Source organism: Cylas formicarius, unplaced genomic scaffold (assembly GCF_029955315.1).
Source record: "Cylas formicarius isolate icCylForm1 unplaced genomic scaffold, icCylForm1.1 PGA_scaffold_6__28_contigs__length_40554024, whole genome shotgun sequence".
NCBI lineage: Eukaryota > Metazoa > Arthropoda > Insecta > Coleoptera > Brentidae > Cylas > Cylas formicarius.
Window position 1 is genome coordinate 5,533,930 of NW_026844347.1, and position 17,212 is coordinate 5,551,141.

The 17,212-nt window shown below is 31.7% G+C and overlaps 1 protein-coding gene across 2 annotated transcripts in view; it reads right to left on the reverse strand.

Moving 5' to 3' along the window:
• Nucleotide 1: 1 nt before the first annotated feature.
• The window catches only part of LOC132702876 (heparan sulfate glucosamine 3-O-sulfotransferase 1), a 93,742-nt gene continuing 76,531 nt past the window's right edge, over nt 2-17,212 (reverse strand). Inside the window, exons 1-6 of one of the 2 annotated variants that reach the window (XM_060671722.1) lie at nt 16,792-16,992; nt 11,368-11,470; nt 7,935-8,187; nt 6,544-6,759; nt 5,487-5,738; nt 2-3,798 (exon numbers count right to left, since the gene is read on the reverse strand). In XM_060671722.1, coding sequence (XP_060527705.1) covers nt 3,484-3,798; nt 5,487-5,738; nt 6,544-6,759; nt 7,935-8,187; nt 11,368-11,429 — 1,098 coding nt within the window. In that variant the 5' untranslated portion in view covers nt 11,430-11,470; nt 16,792-16,992 and the 3' untranslated portion in view covers nt 2-3,483. Of the gene's footprint in view, nt 3,799-5,486; nt 5,739-6,543; nt 6,760-7,934; nt 8,188-11,367; nt 11,471-16,791; nt 16,993-17,212 lie in introns of those variants that run through there. The other variant, XM_060671721.1, reaches the window with a different exon arrangement.

The following is a 17,212-nucleotide window of genomic DNA, read 5'->3' on the forward strand; positions in this document are numbered from 1 at the left end:
TTTTCGTTTTCTCACATTTAAAAGGCAGTATATTTGGAAAATATGTAAGGTGTAAAATAAGCATTTGTTGTAGGAATCATAATATGGTCTGTTCCATTAAAATTATTTGTTTTTTATTAGTAGTGTGATCATGAAACATCCCGTATAATTTAAATGGCATATGTTTTATTTTATTAAAGCAATTTTTCAAAATAGATAATGGAAGATATGGTACCTTACCAAAATATTGCGCCACTCACCATAATATGTAGATAATTTTGAGGAAAACAGTATATTCCATTAAAAATTCTTAGAAGTTACATTGCTTAATTACTTTTAAAAATTAACAAACATGCATATTCTTCCAACACACATACGATTTAATAAAATTTATAGTATTTGTTAACTTTGGTTTATGCTTAGGTATATTTATAATTTACAATTCAAAATATTACGTTTAAACACAGTCAGACAAGATATCAACCTATTGCATTAAATATAATTTTGCCTTAATTAATAAACTTAATCCTAGAAAAATCATCATTTATAAAAAGTCATACAGCTAATTCAATCACATTTTTGATATGTGCTTAATTTGTATTTGATATGTTTAGTTTCGAATGCTGTTATTTCGAGCTGGAGTTATTGAAGATATTCACATAGTTTTACCGGCGGGCAACCCATGATAACATAGATAATCTCATTAAAAAATCTACTTCCATCTCTTGATAATTCTATATTATCAAATAGGCAACCTATATTTCCACCAATATGACAAATGACTCTGAAATCATACCAAAACATCCCAGTCAACCGATAAACTTAACATTTTTTCTAGAGTAGAATTTCATTACCGAAACCACACATTATAATCATCTATCAATATTATCCATCAAAACTGAATCAGCAACAACTTGACTATAACAAATATTTCACTAAAAGTTATTCCAACGAAATTGAGATAACCATCGCCTAATTTGGAATGGAGTCCCATATTACGTCACTTCATTAATATGTGGATATATGTGTAAGCTATTATGGTGTAAGTATACTTTCTATTGCTTTGTAACTATAATTCGTAAATCGGCTAAAACAAAACAGTTGTAAACAAATATTATTGGTTCGTACTGTTAAGTATTTCTTAATTCATTATGCTTGTAAATTTTAATTCGTCCGCTTTATGATCAGAAACAGAAGTAATATTGAAATTTGTTATTGGTACCGAGGTACCAGGAACCAATTTTATTAGAAAAATTGAGATTTTTTTTAACATAGAACATTTTATATGCTGTCGCCAGCAAAGATAGTGCAAATTTTTATTATTTTACTTGACATGGTCTTATAGGCACTTTACATAGGAAACGTACTTGTTTTACGCCCCGTAATTCAAAATTTTTAAACATTATATTTAAAAAATTCAAATTTTTGTCATCCTAATAGTGCTTTGATTGAAGGCAATCAAAACTAAGAATAAAAAAAATAAAGCATATACGTGAAAAGCATTGCTATAGTATATATAAATTGCAATCCATCAAAAATTCTGAAATCACATTAACTGGTTTCAAGTAGATTAACGCCTGAGAGGCAAGAATTTTTTTTTCATATGCTACAGCAGTACCCGATTTTCTTGAATTAATTTTCGTTTTCCTGAATAAATGTGAAATTCAAACGCGAGGATGTTCTATAGAAGACGAGATTTTGATAAATATATATAGGTCCTCGGTTATTTTCAGTCATATTTACACTTGACAGCTAATAGGAAGAAGCATAAATACCGCATTCAACTGTAACGTCCAATGACGTTAACATCAAAATGACCAAAATCAGCAAAAACCAAAAACTCCCATCATTCGCTTGAGTTCTGTCTAACGGATTGAAAATGCATATTGATTTTGTATTGCAAATATTATTTAAAACTATTTAAAAGTAGTAATGTTTTCTTTACAAGTTAATAATTAAAAGCAGTCGTGTAATTAACATTTAAGGGAAATATTGTTTGATCATTGTCAGTAGCACTTTTCAATTGGGAAACTTTCTTCAATTGTTTCGCACCGTTACCATTCCAGATTTCGAAAGTTGTAAGAAATATCTATCACAACGGGAAAAACAAAAGGTTACTATATATAGAACTAGATGCTGAGAATAAATTTTTAAAATATAGTTTTATTTAAAAAAAAAAGGTGACTACTTTGGCTTTTAGATTATTAAGAACTTGAAGCTATTTAATGTGGTTTTAGAATTTAGTAGAAAAGCGGTAGAGGTATTTCGTGCACTGCACAGTATGAGCTAAAACTATGACATAGTTAAAACGTATTTCGGTCACCACCATATTGTCAATATCAACTTAACATGTATATTTATTTTGGAAATTAACAAAACTCTAATAGAATAGGGATTTTAACATAAACTTAAAAAACATTCTAGTAAAAAGTCAACTTTTTTCTTTTTTATTGTGTAATAAGCGTTTGCCTAATGCTTCCTCTTTATTTTTATTTCTTAAATTTTAATAAAAAACTTTCGCTTACGCAATTCAAATATGAACAAAATTTCAGGTTCAGAATCAAATTTGATTAGCAGTACCGTAAGACCCATTTGCTCTCTTACACAACCCTACTGAGGCGATCTTCTTATCCATTGTACATACATGTACTTAAACCTCTCCTTTATTTACATATTGTTTTTTCCCATTTTGAGATTGGAGCTCTTCTATAATTAAAAGACAAATCAAACACATTTTAAAAAATCAATCATCAACATATTCGTAATAAATTCAACCAACTCGTTTCTTGGAAATCAAGTTGAGAATTCAGAAAATATTGTCGGGCAAGATAATAATGTTTGCCTCTGTACTCGTACTCTTTTGTGACTGAATGACGGAATAACAAAATAAATGTCATTTAAATTCGTTATTTTTATCACATCAATATTTTGTTTGTATCATCAGCCAAGTTACTGCAATTACTATTTTCATTAGAATGTCAAAATGAATTAAGAAATACGACAATACCTACAAAGTTCCAATGTGGATTTCACTTCATACAATAATTAAGGCACTGATCAATATGATCAAACCGAAAACCAGGTCCACATATTCTCACAACAATTAATATACAATTTTTCATTATAATTAACTAATTTACTTAAGCGGTAAAACAGATTTTGAGGTTCATGATATGTTTTACTTGATATGTATTTTTTTAAAAATAGTTTTACTCTATATATATACGATATGTTTTATCGAAAACTCATACCATACAAATAAATTGCCGCTTACACATTAGTTGCTATTGTGCCCCCTTTTAACATGTGTTGTAAATAAAACGAAGCCAACAAATTCACAAGATTACCTTTTATAGGTAAATTAATTTGAGCAATCATCTAAATTTAGGATATTTTTTTCGCATTTAGTTATAATAGGCCTAATTTAATTCAACAATTTTTTGTGCTCTTGGTGTTTCTTGTTCAATTTGCGCTAAATCATTGATTAAAAAAACACTAAGGCTATTAATCCTCCGGCCAGCCTAGATCCTCACCAATCAACTCATAAAACTTTTGATTGTGTTCCCCAAAATACTCCCTTAATTTAGATACTACATCCGGGTCTACCCTGGGGTGTTTTCTTCCCTTCGTTTCCCTTAAACATCTATCAGATGTTTCATTTCGCAAACAATAGAAACCTTTCGTTTCATTGAAATAAAAATTGTGACTTCCAATTTTCGGTTCGAGTCCAAGAAATCGTTCAATCTTCTGAAGCTGTGGTACTGGGTCGTCGATTAGTAGATCTCCGTTTACTATCAACAGCTGCTCCCGAGGGAAAACCTAAAATAAGAAATTGTGTATGGAATAACGAGCCTCACGCTATATTGTTCACTTAAATTTACTCCATTTATCAAACACATAATGAATGCAGACGGCGAAAAATGCTATATTTTTCTGAATTTTGTGGCAGAATTAACTGTACTACATAAAGTTGGAAATAACAATCAACAAAACTCAAAAAATATGCTTATTTATTTATAGAAATAATTATTACTTTGTAACGGCACTGCACGATGTTTTCTACGAAAATAAAATATGTCTATTAAATAAAAAGTCTTTCTGGGTCTGTATTGTCATTTGGTAAAATTTCTAAAATTACGGTTATCAAAAACTAATAATTGAACCCCAAAATGGTAAATTTCACGATTTCAGTTGCAAAGAAATCATTGTCTTAAGGCATAAACCAAAATGTCTCAGGTAACTAACGGATTCGAAGTTTTTAATTAAGAGAACAGAAATTAGTTTTTACTATGGCATAACTGGATATGAATCATCAAAGCCCAGCCCCAAACAGTTTTGTTTCGTATTTGCCTGTTTCGCGTTAAAGAAGCAGAACCAATACCTAAATAAAAAAAGCTGAGTAGGTAAGTCTTTTTGGTTTGTTAATTGTGTCACCCTTTCTAAAGGTGTCCCGAAGTTCGATAAAATGAAAATTTAAACGGAAATTGATGCTATTGTAATTGTGAATATAACGCAATATCGGAAATGTTTTTACAACGGTATCTTTGGAATGGAAATTATTTATGGAGCATTTAATGCAGAATACAGGGTACTTCACACTTAAAAATAGTGGCATTTGCATTTCGGTCATTCTACCAAGCTAAAAGTTCATTTACCCCTGTCGCACAACTAGAAAATAACAGCAAAACTGTTTCGTTTCCTAGTAATAATTTCATACAATTATGTAAGGAATATTGAATAAACGAATTTCATATTTATTACAAATTACAAAAAACTTCAGAGAAATATGAAAAAACAACGACTGTAAATGTCAAACAAACAATCAATTGATTGTTATTTTTATTTATGAATGACACGGGTATGCTAAACAGTTTATTTTGATTATTTTTGAAATACCTTCCCTCAATCTGTTTCGGGAATATTAACAAAAACCCTTTTCAGGTCCATTCCTTTTATTGCCAGTGCACAAGGCCGTGTTAAGACAAGTTAGTACCATTGACACACTTTAAATTTTGAAAAACTCAATCATCTACAATGATATTATAAAATACTCTATAAATTAATTAAATCTAAAAAATAAAATTAAAAATTTAACCTCTATTTGGGGCACAAAGTGAAAATTAATTTATAGTAGAAAATTGAATTTGACATTTACATACAAAAATACTCACTATACATTTCAATGCTGATTTTTTATTGATTTAAAAAAAATTGTATTAGGATAGTTACATATTTTTATAACTCGTTTCAATTAATATCAATTTAAAACCATTTAAATTAATGTTTTATCCGAAATCTTTTTTACGTGCTGGTGTGATGTTGCGGCTTAGGCACACCTCGTTTCGAAATTAATCACAATGAATTTAATGGTAAAATTGCATTTTGCTAGCAATCACCTCTTTAGGTCAAGTAATTTTCAAAATTGAAATAGAAAACATCGGAAAAAATAATGTTCGTAACAGTTTATGTATTTTGTAACATAGCTCATATACAATAAGTTCGCATACCTCCAACCATCTGTGAAGATAATTATGATACACCGATATAGCTAACGGTCGGTATCCTTCATTCACGGTTCCGTTGGCATGAAGAACCAGTTGTTCAAATGATTTGGGGTTTGATATCGGAATATTAGTCGGTGACGCTGTTGCCGCGTTGGCACGCAACTGAGTGTAGTCAGAAATAGCTCTGGTTACAGGTTCACGCACGATGAGTAACAGTTTTGCGCTGGAATTCATTGCACGTATTCGTTCGGGTACCTACAAAACATGAGGCAAAATCTAAGATTGGCTAATGAAATTCAGATGTAAAAAGTTGCGGTAAGAATTTCGTCAGCAATTTTTACAACATCGACTTTTCTCCCAGTATCAGTCAACTAAAAAATAATAAAATATTTAAGCACTTACATTACAGCACCAGTTACTTGTAAATGCTGAAACTAAATTTTTATTTCTATTACTTTTATATTTTTCATACTAATCGCCTTGTAAAAAGTAGATATTTAATTATATTTATTTATTATTATTATATTTATTTGAGACAATGGAACACAGTTGGAAAAGAGCAATTGACTAACTACCGCGGTTGTAATAAAAACAAGGGTCACATGTATAATCATGAAGCAACAACATAAAATTGGCCTCACAAATGCGAATGGTCGTATGGAACGTACGTTTTAAAATTATGCAATGCTTAAAATGCAATTATAATCTTGCGAATTTGTGAGAAGTGACTTTAAAAATGCTACCTGCGACAAGCGGCGTTGGCACAATCACAAATGAAGAGGTAGTAAAACGGATGAATAAAAAAACAAAACTGGAAAAAGAAGATTCGAAAGATGCTAGCTTAAACTCATCCTATTATGCTGTTTTGCCAGCTTACATCGCCAGACCGTGGCACAACACTACAGAAAAAATAGTTTAGTTTCAGCATGCGTTGTGTTATGATTGTAAGTTTGATGAAATACACTTTTTTCCATTAGAAATCTTAGCGTTTTAGTATGTGAAATTGTAATGCATTTTCCAAGTATATAGTGAACATAATAAAACAACAAAATATGCATACCTCCGGCGTCACAAAATAACTTGGACTTTTCTCGATAGTTATTTGCCCGATGTAAGAATGTGGCATTTGCATCCTATACCATTCCAAGCCTTTATTATAATTCTCATCTCTGTCGAAGAAATGAACCTCTCCTGCAGCTTTCTGAATCAAAGGATGAAGGTACAACATTTCCAACAATGCCCTAGTGCCACATTTTCGAACGCCCATAATAATGGCCTGCAATAATTATTTCGACATCTTGTTAAAAGTTGCCTACGAGGTAGTTTAAGTTTTAGGCAAAGTTGCGTAACATTTCGTTTGCAAATTAAAGTTGATTTTGTTACTTTGGTACCAAGAATATGACAAACATTTTCGGTTTTAGATTTTATTTTGTGCATTGTTCAAGATAAAGATTCTCATTTTGACTTTCAATACTCCCCAATATTCATATTTGTAATTCTTATAGAGGCTACATAACAATTAATACGATATTACTTGATTTTTTGTTGTGACAGCAATTATAGCACAGCTTATGAATTTTACTGCCTAAATCAAATTTCTTAAGTATTTGCTGTTGAGTTACTCAGTTAAATATTTATAATTTTGAAAATGGCGAAATATCTTAGAACATCAAATCTCTTATAACAATGCTGACAAATACAGGCCTTCTGTTAAAGAAGATGAAAGTCGACTGACTCTCATAAAAACCTCTGTGTTCTCTGAATAAGTTATAAATTGTCCTGAAATAAACAATTTTAATGGATCCATATCCATATATTGGGTAAAAATTAAATTTTAATATTTTCTGTAAGAAGTTTAATTCACCTGTCTCAACGCAATAAAAAATATTTTATGAAGATCAGGGAGCAGAAGACGAAATTTACCTTGCTAATTAAAAACATCCCAGGAGCATACAGTTTAAATAAAATCAATAGACATCCCGTTTACAATTTACTCAGCGAACGCGAACTTCCCTTATTTTTTTTGTTAGAACCATCTTAATCAGTGGAGAAAATAATAAATAAGTTAGCAATAGTGCTTGAGTTTGTCCGCACTGTATAAGCTTCTTAAGGTTGGAACAAACCTTTTCCATTTCAAAATGGAACAAAGGTGCATGCGAGACATACTTTTAAAAAGTATTCGATTCTCTAACAATAACATATATTTTGGAAAATTAGTGTCCACCACCCAGGCAATGACAAAGTCGATGATAAACTTTTTTACGAAATTGGATGTGATTAGAAATGGATAGCGCTCCCTCTCACCTTCTCCAAAGGTTTGCAGTGTTCAAATTTTCCCCAGTGTTTTCAAATCTTACTACGTGGCCCAGCGATTTTTGAAGATCAACGTGGCATCGAATATATAATCTGCATCGTTTTAAATTTTGAAAAAAAAAAGTCTGGAGCTCCTACCTGCGGTAATCTTCTGATGGCTCTAGGGTACAACTTTCTAGATAGAAGAACTGGTGGTTGTTGAGTTTCGATATTCTCGGACTTATGAAGGCTGCTAAGGGCGCTATCGTATATCACGTGGAAAGTCAACACTAGCGAAAGGAGAACGACGGTGAGGAAGGCTAACGCCATCCTTGGACGGGTGACGCCGACCACTAAGATACAGTCGGAGGGGTCGCCTTCCACGGATCTTATTGCCGTTCGTGGAAGCCATCTACAAAATAATACAGTGTAACTGTAATACAAATAATATAAGAACTAAGCCACAAATTTAATGTTTTTAAGTAACTACCTAACCAGTCAGCCATTTGTTTTATCGTCCTCTAACTTCATGGAACATGACTGGAGAAAGCCAATTTACTATTGTACTATTTAACAATGAAAAAAAAAACATTAGAAGAAAAATAAAAACTAATTCATTTTATATTGGCATAAGAAGGAAATATATTCAAGTATTTAAGATCAATTCTTACAATTTTTATTTACTATTATAGCTCTACTTAATAATTATTTATCATCGGCCTGTATAAAGAGAAAGGTCCGTTTGCAGTTATTGCAAATGTTCTTGGGAAATCATGCCCCGATCTCTGTGAGTGTCTTTTTGCTATACAATCAATCCATCTTAACTGCTAAACATCCTGGACATTGAAAACTCGCCCTAATCGTGCCCATTTTGAAATCAGGTGATAAAGATCACATTTAGATAACTACAGACCGATCTCTCTCTTAAGTCACTTATGCAAGTTGTTTGAGTCACTTGTTTTGAAGCAATTATTCTTTATTGTTAAGCATATTGCATATTGACCCAAATCAGCACGGATTTTTTGATTAAAGATCACCATCCTTTGTTCAGTCAGTGAGTGACCATATGGAGCAGTGTTTCGAGACTTGCACCGTTTACACCGATTTCTTTAAAGTTTCTGATAAAATATGCCACCCAACTTTTGCCGTGAAAATGGAGAATTTCGGTGTTTGGCTCTGCCTCCTTAAAAGTTACTGGCGTGGCATTTGGGCTCCTTATTGGTCGCCATTTTCCTATATGATGTCGACCACTGCTTTTTACATAGTACTCGCTCCTTGTAAAAAAAGAATTAAAATTAGTTCACTCAGCAGCAGACTACATCTTGTTGCATAGAGACTTGTCAAATTTTGAAGAATATTGTTCTCTGACCAGATTGTTTGTTAACCCTGAGAAATGTATTTTGTTTACAAAAAACTTACCATAACGGTAAATTAAAAGTGATCCCTATTTAGATAACTACAAACTGAACTTTTCGGGCTCTGTAAAGGACCCGGATATTACATTCGATTTGGGACTTCTGTTTGAGATGCACTTAGAAAATATTGTTCAAAGAATTTTTAATAATAAAAATTTTTAATAATACATTTTTACAGTCTTTTATATAGTGTATTTCACATATATCGGACGGATGGAGAGTATACAACGAAAATTGGGAAAAGCTGTATACTATTGATTTAATAGACAGAGATATTTTTTTATAGTGAAAACCTTCATTTTTTTGTATGCAGCCTTTGGAAAATCGTAGAACAAATTTTAATTTATTAATTTGTATAAAGTTATAAACAATTTGACTGAATCTCCTTGCGTTTTGGAAAAAATATATTTTAAATGTAATTCCTATATTCTTCGAAACAGGCAAACCTTCGCTGTATCTAGGTATCACTCAAACTATTCTTCTAACCCTCCAATTATCAGATCTATTTGCCCTGAGCTTTGAAGCCTTTAAACGACACTTAAGACGGTATTCCAATTAACAGACTGCAATAAAAAGTTCTTAATTTCATTTAGCTTGCAAGGAATAATATAAACTAGTCCACTGAGTAAGTATCTTTTGTGTGTTATTTACAGCTGCGCCTGTCTATAGGAAAGAAATAAATACACACCACTGTGATATTCTCGAAAAACTATAAAGGAGTTTGTTCCTACCAACACCTAATGATTAATTTAAATTTAATAAATAATGCCAAAAAGTCCAAAAATGGCAGCCACGTTTCTTTAACACCTATTCTAACTTAGATAATGAACCATACGAGCTTAAAATATTCGTAATAGACAGCAATAGACAGAGCTCATAACATGACTATAAAAATAGGACTTTCATTTGAAAAAATCAAGCCATATTTATTTAAAAGCACTTTTTTCTACATTCGACAAGGTGGAGGTCACTGCAAATCAAAACTCACCATAAGGTGCGAACACTTTATAGCTTTTACACGGATCTATGTAGTTACTTGAAATTGGGAGGACTTAATATGGGCTAAATATGCAAATTTCGGATAATATGTAGTTATTGGTTGCTCCAACTTTAAGCGAAAATGATAATAACCTTTTCTTTTAATTTTTGAATTCAAAAGATTTATCTTACTATTTCTTTGATTGGATCATAAATTAAAAGTTATCTCTCGTTGAAAAGTTGAATCAGTTTCATTTAGAAATGGCAACAAAATATTCATGGCGATCGCAGTCACCTAGGTAGAATTGTCAACATCAAATTAAAAAATATATATGTGTTACTTTCTTTCTTGTGTCGCCCATAAGTATAAAGAATTTTTTGGAAAATTTTTTAGAATACTAAAGTCGGGCTAAAATATTTTCAAAATCGTGGCCATTCTAGTAGTATTCTAAAATTTCATCATAGGCGCCTTTTTTTAACTCTTAGAGAACTGTGAATTTTTGCCTCCCCTGCATTAGCCTCCTTTGTAATTTTAATAAATTGTTGGTCTGTTTGTACAAATGTACTAATACTAAAATGAAAAAGAAGGAAGTTAATGTTTATTGTATATGCCCCTACTTCGCAGATTATATTTTCTTGTGATGCGTAATAAGATTGAAAAGAAAGAAAATTATTCTTGAATAAATGGATGTCGATAAAGAATAATAGCGCATGTCTTCGCTTATTTCCATAAAATTTGAGATGCTTAAAAACAGACCTCGTCTAGAACAATTTATCAATATTCATTCTGCAATCTGTCGAATAAAAGCGTCAGCATCAAAGCAGGATGCAATTTATAATCTTTCTCTTAATTTGTTCATATTCAGTTTGCATAAGGCCTTTTAGTAAATGAATTATAACATTTTAGATTATTCTAAAACAGAATAAGGCAAGCTACGGTAACGACCTAATTTCGGAACAGGTAACTAGATACGTTCGTGTGTTTTGTGACACAAAATATACTTCAAAGCAGTCCAATATAATTTCGATACAAAAAGTCGGTTTAAAGATCTTCTTGAACTTAAACAGATTTCTCTAATTGTAGACAATATCAGAAAAAAATTAGACTTCAAATACTTCTCTTTTAATGTCGCTACTTTTCCTATAGTAATTGCAAGACAAAAACCTAGTCCTACCACTTACTACACTTCGTTACTTACAGTATGTCGAAATGTGGTGGGCGAACACATCCTCTTCTTTTATCTGACTTGGCAGGGCTCATTCTAAATTTTGAGTTGTATCGATCTCCATTTCAATTCTTTCCTGAAATCAAATAAATAAATAAATTTGGTGTAGAATTTATTTTAGGCTTTGCAGTTTAAACACTACCTTATCTCAGAAACTAAAGGGGATGGAGCCAAAAGTTATATACAAAAGTTAATTGGGGTATTGCAAATCTTCAATTTATTTGAATGTTGTATATACAGGGTGTTTCATTTTTCGTGGGCAAGTATCAATTTTCTTACTTTAAATGGAACACCTCGTATATTACTTCATTTTTGAATTCTATACAAAATTCTAGACATATATCCAAGTCTAACCGTTTTTGACATTTTTAATTTTTTATACGAAAAATGAAGTTTGTAAGACGTAATATATCTGGCAATTTCTTCATTCGGAAGCATTTATTGTTTCACTTGAGTAAGTTTTGTTGTGGACAAAAGACTCATAAGAAATTTCGATACATATTACAGGGTACACGAAAAACAAGATTACAAATGAAATCAAAAGAACTGCCAAAAACTTTTTTTTAAATGGAAACTACCTATTTTTATAATCTTGTCATATTAAACTTTAAGGTTGTATATGCCTAATATATTTAGTTTTTGAAATATTTCCTTTTAAACATTTATCTCACACAAATAATATGCTGGTGTCATATAAGTTCGGTTAGTGTAAGGTGGCTGTGACGGCGTTTAAACAAAACAAGCGCTACGACGCTGGCTCCTTGGACGTGTATTTTGTTGTTGATTACTGTCATTATTCAAATATTTTCTGACACATTACTCATCCATTTATTTATCGTTTATAAAGTTAATTTATTTGCTTGTTTGATGTGTTAGAAAGTTACATATAGAACAACAAAAACTGGACCCTGGCTCTTACAGAATTATATAACTAAATGTCAACTAAGGAGGCGCCCAGAGAAAAAGTTCTTCCACAGGATTGACCAACACTTTGGAATATATGGAACCTTGAAGAAAGAAAAAATATAGATGTCGTCATAATTTCAATGATAAAGAGCAACTTAATATTTTCTTGCATTTTGCAGAGACTCATGAAGATTCAACCAGAACGTGCCTTCCAATAAACAACTAGAAGTCCTATAAATTCTGTCCAGTTCAGAAATTAGAACAACGGGATTACAACATCAGGTTAAATTTTTGCAACAATCCTATGGAGAGACACTCTTCAGAAAATATAATTGCTAATATTATTTGGATAGATGAGTCCATATTAACATCAAATACTCACTGCTAGAGCAACAAAAATAATAAAAAACATATGGAAGTTACAAGTTCAGGTGCAACTTCTGGTGCGCCATTTGGAGGTTCAGAATAATAGGTCCAGTAGTTTTTTATCAGAATTTAAATTCCCAACGCTACTTTGTTGGTCAACTATGAAATGGTAAATCATAGTGGCAGCACTTTAGCACTTGTTTTGCTCAAATGGCGTCATAGCCACCTTACACTAACTGAGGTTATATGGTAACAGCGATTGACAAATGTTTAAAAGGAAATATTTCAAAAAGTAAAAATATTTGGCAGATACAACCTTATATAAAATTGCCTTAATTTTAATATGACAAGATTATAAAAATAGGAAGTTTCCATTAAAAAAAAAGTTTTTTTGCCAGTTTTTTTTATTTCATTTTTAATCTTATTTTTCACGTACCCTGTATTAATACGTATCAAAACAAAACTCACTCAACTGAAACAATAAATGGTTCCGAATGAAGAAATTGGCAGATATTTTACGTGTTGCAAACGTCATTTTTCGAATATAAAGTTAAAAATGTCAAAAACGGTTACACTTAGATATAGGACATTTTGCACAAAATATGTTTACAATTTTGTATAGATTTCAAAAATAAAGTAATATGCAAGGAGTTCAATTTAAAATAAAAAAGTTAATATTCGCAAAATAAACACCCTGTATATATAAACTTAAAATAAATTAAAGGTTTGTAATATCACAATTACCTTATGTATTTAACTTTTGGCTCCATCCCATATAGTTTCTGAGATAAGGTAGTGCCCCAAGATAAATGGCCCACCATGTACATGGATATTAAACTTACAAAACTAGTTCTAATCTTTCTCATTTCATGTTTAATACAAAATTATTCAGGACTGAATGAGAATGCCATTGAAATCATATTACGAAAGAAAGAAAATATTTATATTCTAGTCGTCAATAAGTAACGCTTTTTAATTCATCCTTCTGACTAACAATCCTCATGAAACTCGTATTTTCTATAAAGTCTGTTCCGAACTAATTGGTTAAATACGGTCCAGATAGGTAGCTCAGTCACAGTTCAAATTTACGTAATATATCAAAATCGACATTAACATCGTCCGGCAACAAAACTTTGTCAATTAGATCCCTCTAAGGATTCTGTGTTAAAGGGTGCATTAGGAAAGCGACGGTAGCGAACAACCAAAGCAAGAGTAATCGCATTTTATTACGCAGACGTGAACAGGGTTACTGGTCAACGATTTTATTAGCAAAACAAGTTAATTTCGAAATTAGTTAGTTAGTTAAAGTAAATGATTCAATATATGTTGAGCACTGGTGGTTCCATTCATTAAATAAATGTAAATGCTGAAATATATTCCAAATAGATATTTTACCTAGCGTATGCCACCAACCAAGTTTTATTTACTTAAGGCTGCAAGACTATTAATTGAGAACAATAGTAATCAATTAAATATAGCCTATCATATAAATAAGCATTTTTTTCTGGTTGGTGAATCCATATTCAAAAAAAGGATTTATTCAACTACATGAAAATATGTCTATCAATAAAAGAATGTTCTAATAAGCAAACCAAATTAAATCATAAACAGTAGTAAACAGTAGGACCGTAGGACGCATAATAATCCAATATATTATGATCATAGTATTTATCCCAAATGACTATTTTAAAAGAAATTTAAAATTAATATTCGTAAAATGAAATACATAAAATTTAAACAGACAAATAGCATAATATGCATAGTAGCAAAATTATGCAACAAGTGCGATAAACGGCATTTGAGTCACGAGCGGAGCGAGTGTTTAATAAACGAGTGACTTAAAAAGTTTACCGAACGTGTTGCATACTATACTTTTTCTACGACCGTTAGTTCTTGGGTACATTTTTGCAAAACAACACGAATACATTCACTGACATGACCGCCAGAACTGACAAATGTCAAAATTCATGGCGTAGAAAATATGTCCGAAAACATCCGATTGCTCCCAAACCCGTGCGGTAGAATCCCGGAAATGTCCGAAGTGGCTTGGATCCGTGGGAAACGAAACTGACGTGGTAAAGTGACGCTTCCCGCACGCTAGATCGGTGGGTAATTAGGTATTTTACAGAAGGGAGTAGAAAAAAAAACAAACTTCACTTTAGTCACAAGTTTGTTTGGACATCAACGGAGTGAGTGTATAATAAACCAGTATCTGAAGCACTATATCAACGTGCTGCATACTATCCTTTTGTACGACAATTACTTTTTAGGCACAATTTTTGAAAACAGCACTAAAACATTCACCGAGTGATTGTGACGTAAGCGTCTGAACTGACACATATCAAAATAACATCAGTATTTCAAATCTACCCAACTCCAACTAAAGTACCGGAAACGGTAGAAGTGTGTGAAGTGTGAAAAATAAATAAATTAATCAACTACTTATCAATAACGTGCTTACAGAAAGATTGTAGTGTTTTTTTCACATTTGGGGGTTCTGTGTGGGGAAATTAAGTTTAATTATAAATTCGATATATATTGAAAAATTCTTAGAATATGATTCAGTTATGGAAGGTTTATTAGCACACACACACATTAACTCTCAGTTTAGTTGAAGTGTGATTGAAGAAATTTGGAAAATAGAACAGCACATGCGTTTATACATTTCTTAATAATCAATAGATGTGTAACATACAGATTGAGTTTTGCAATGATGTGCATAATTAACAAACAAGATCCCACAATATCATCTATCACGTATATGCAAGGATTAATATGGGTTTAAACAATCCAATTATAGATGCAATAAAAACATTTAATCATTGACTTCACTTCACTTCATATACGCATTAAATAGCTATAGAGGGTCATTGTTATTGAGTACATGACGTCGCGTAAGATATTGGTTTTTCCGATCAGCTGTTCTTTTTGACTATTTTTCAAACACGTTAGGTAAAGGTCTTTCTTTCTAATTATTTTTTGAAGTACATGATTCAATATCAATCAATGAATTCCAACAGACAAACAAACTGAACTTTTAGATTTTTTTTTAAATCACGTAAAATAACACGCTATCTAATTTTACTGAAATGTAGGATTGTAACAAATGCAGGACAGTAACATGCAAACATCGATGACAGTCAGTGAGCGAAAAAATTACAACGCGTTATTGTCGTTCTTCTGTGTTTATTTCTGCATAAAGCTTTATTTACTAAACTTTATGCACTGAATTCTTAGATGCTTGGGTGTAACATCCGTAATACACACACCATGTTAAAAAATAAGGCATTCTATTTAAATTGGTCTAAAGATTATTATGATATATTATATTATATTATAGAAAGGTTATAACAACTAGTATATAGAATATGGTCCATTATTACACTTCACCGTAAATTTCGCGAACATAAGTCAAATAAATTCATAAAAATTCAATCACTCTCTGGATGCGGCATGTTTATTGCAGTATTTTCTCAAAATATACCTAAAACTAATTAAATTTTCTGGGACAACGAGTTAAATGTGTGCCATTTAGAAAGAAAATGGCGTAAAGTACAGGTTAGTGAGTCAAATGTAGAAGCATGCGTAGAAAATTATTACTTTCTCTACGGAAATATCAACGCCGCCTGCAACTCATCAGCTCGAATAGAGTCAGTGATACGTGACGTGGAACGGGTAAACTTTTTAAGTCACTCGTTTATTAAACACTCGCTCCGCTGCGCTCCGCTCGTGTCAAATAAACTCGTAAGTCAAATGCTTTTTACCACACTTGTTGCATAATATACTATTGATTATTTTGGTATAAACTTTCCATTACATCTATTATTTCCACAACTAGTCCAAAAAGTCCTTACTACGCGACTGTCGTCGGCATTGGTGCTGTGAATTACGTGACAGACTATGGCAAGTTATCTCCAAAAAGCCATAGCTTACCAGGGTTTATAAAGCAAATACCAATAGAAAATTATATAGTACATATGTATTAAATTAGCCATTTAAGTTCAGTTAAAGTCGTTAATATTAAATGTACTTGATGAATCGATAAATAGAACAGAGAGAAACTATGTTTTGCAATCGTGAATAAATAAAAAACTAAAATGTAAACTACTACTAATGAAACCTTACATGTTAACGCGATAAATGTAAAGTATGAACTTTTCACACTTAATTTCATATGTTTACACCACAATCGAACACAACGTACTGAATTGCTACCGAACTTCTCGACGCGATTAACCAATTTGTTAATATTGTTTATCTTAACTAAACAACAGCCACGTAACGATTTCGTTTAAATTTCGCGGGCGAACCGACCAAGAACTAAACCGCTGGTCCCTATTCAGCGTCGCGTTCATTTTTTTAACCTTAAAATGACATTTACCCCGCAGCACTTTCGTCCGCGAATGACACCTACGTAACGCGAATTTAACTGGAAATTGGTGGAACGTAAATTGAAACTAGACCGGAGCCGCTCGAAAGAGTGGAATTAAATAACGCCGTTTAATTATAGTCATTTTCTCATTTCATTTTTGCCGCAGACGATTTG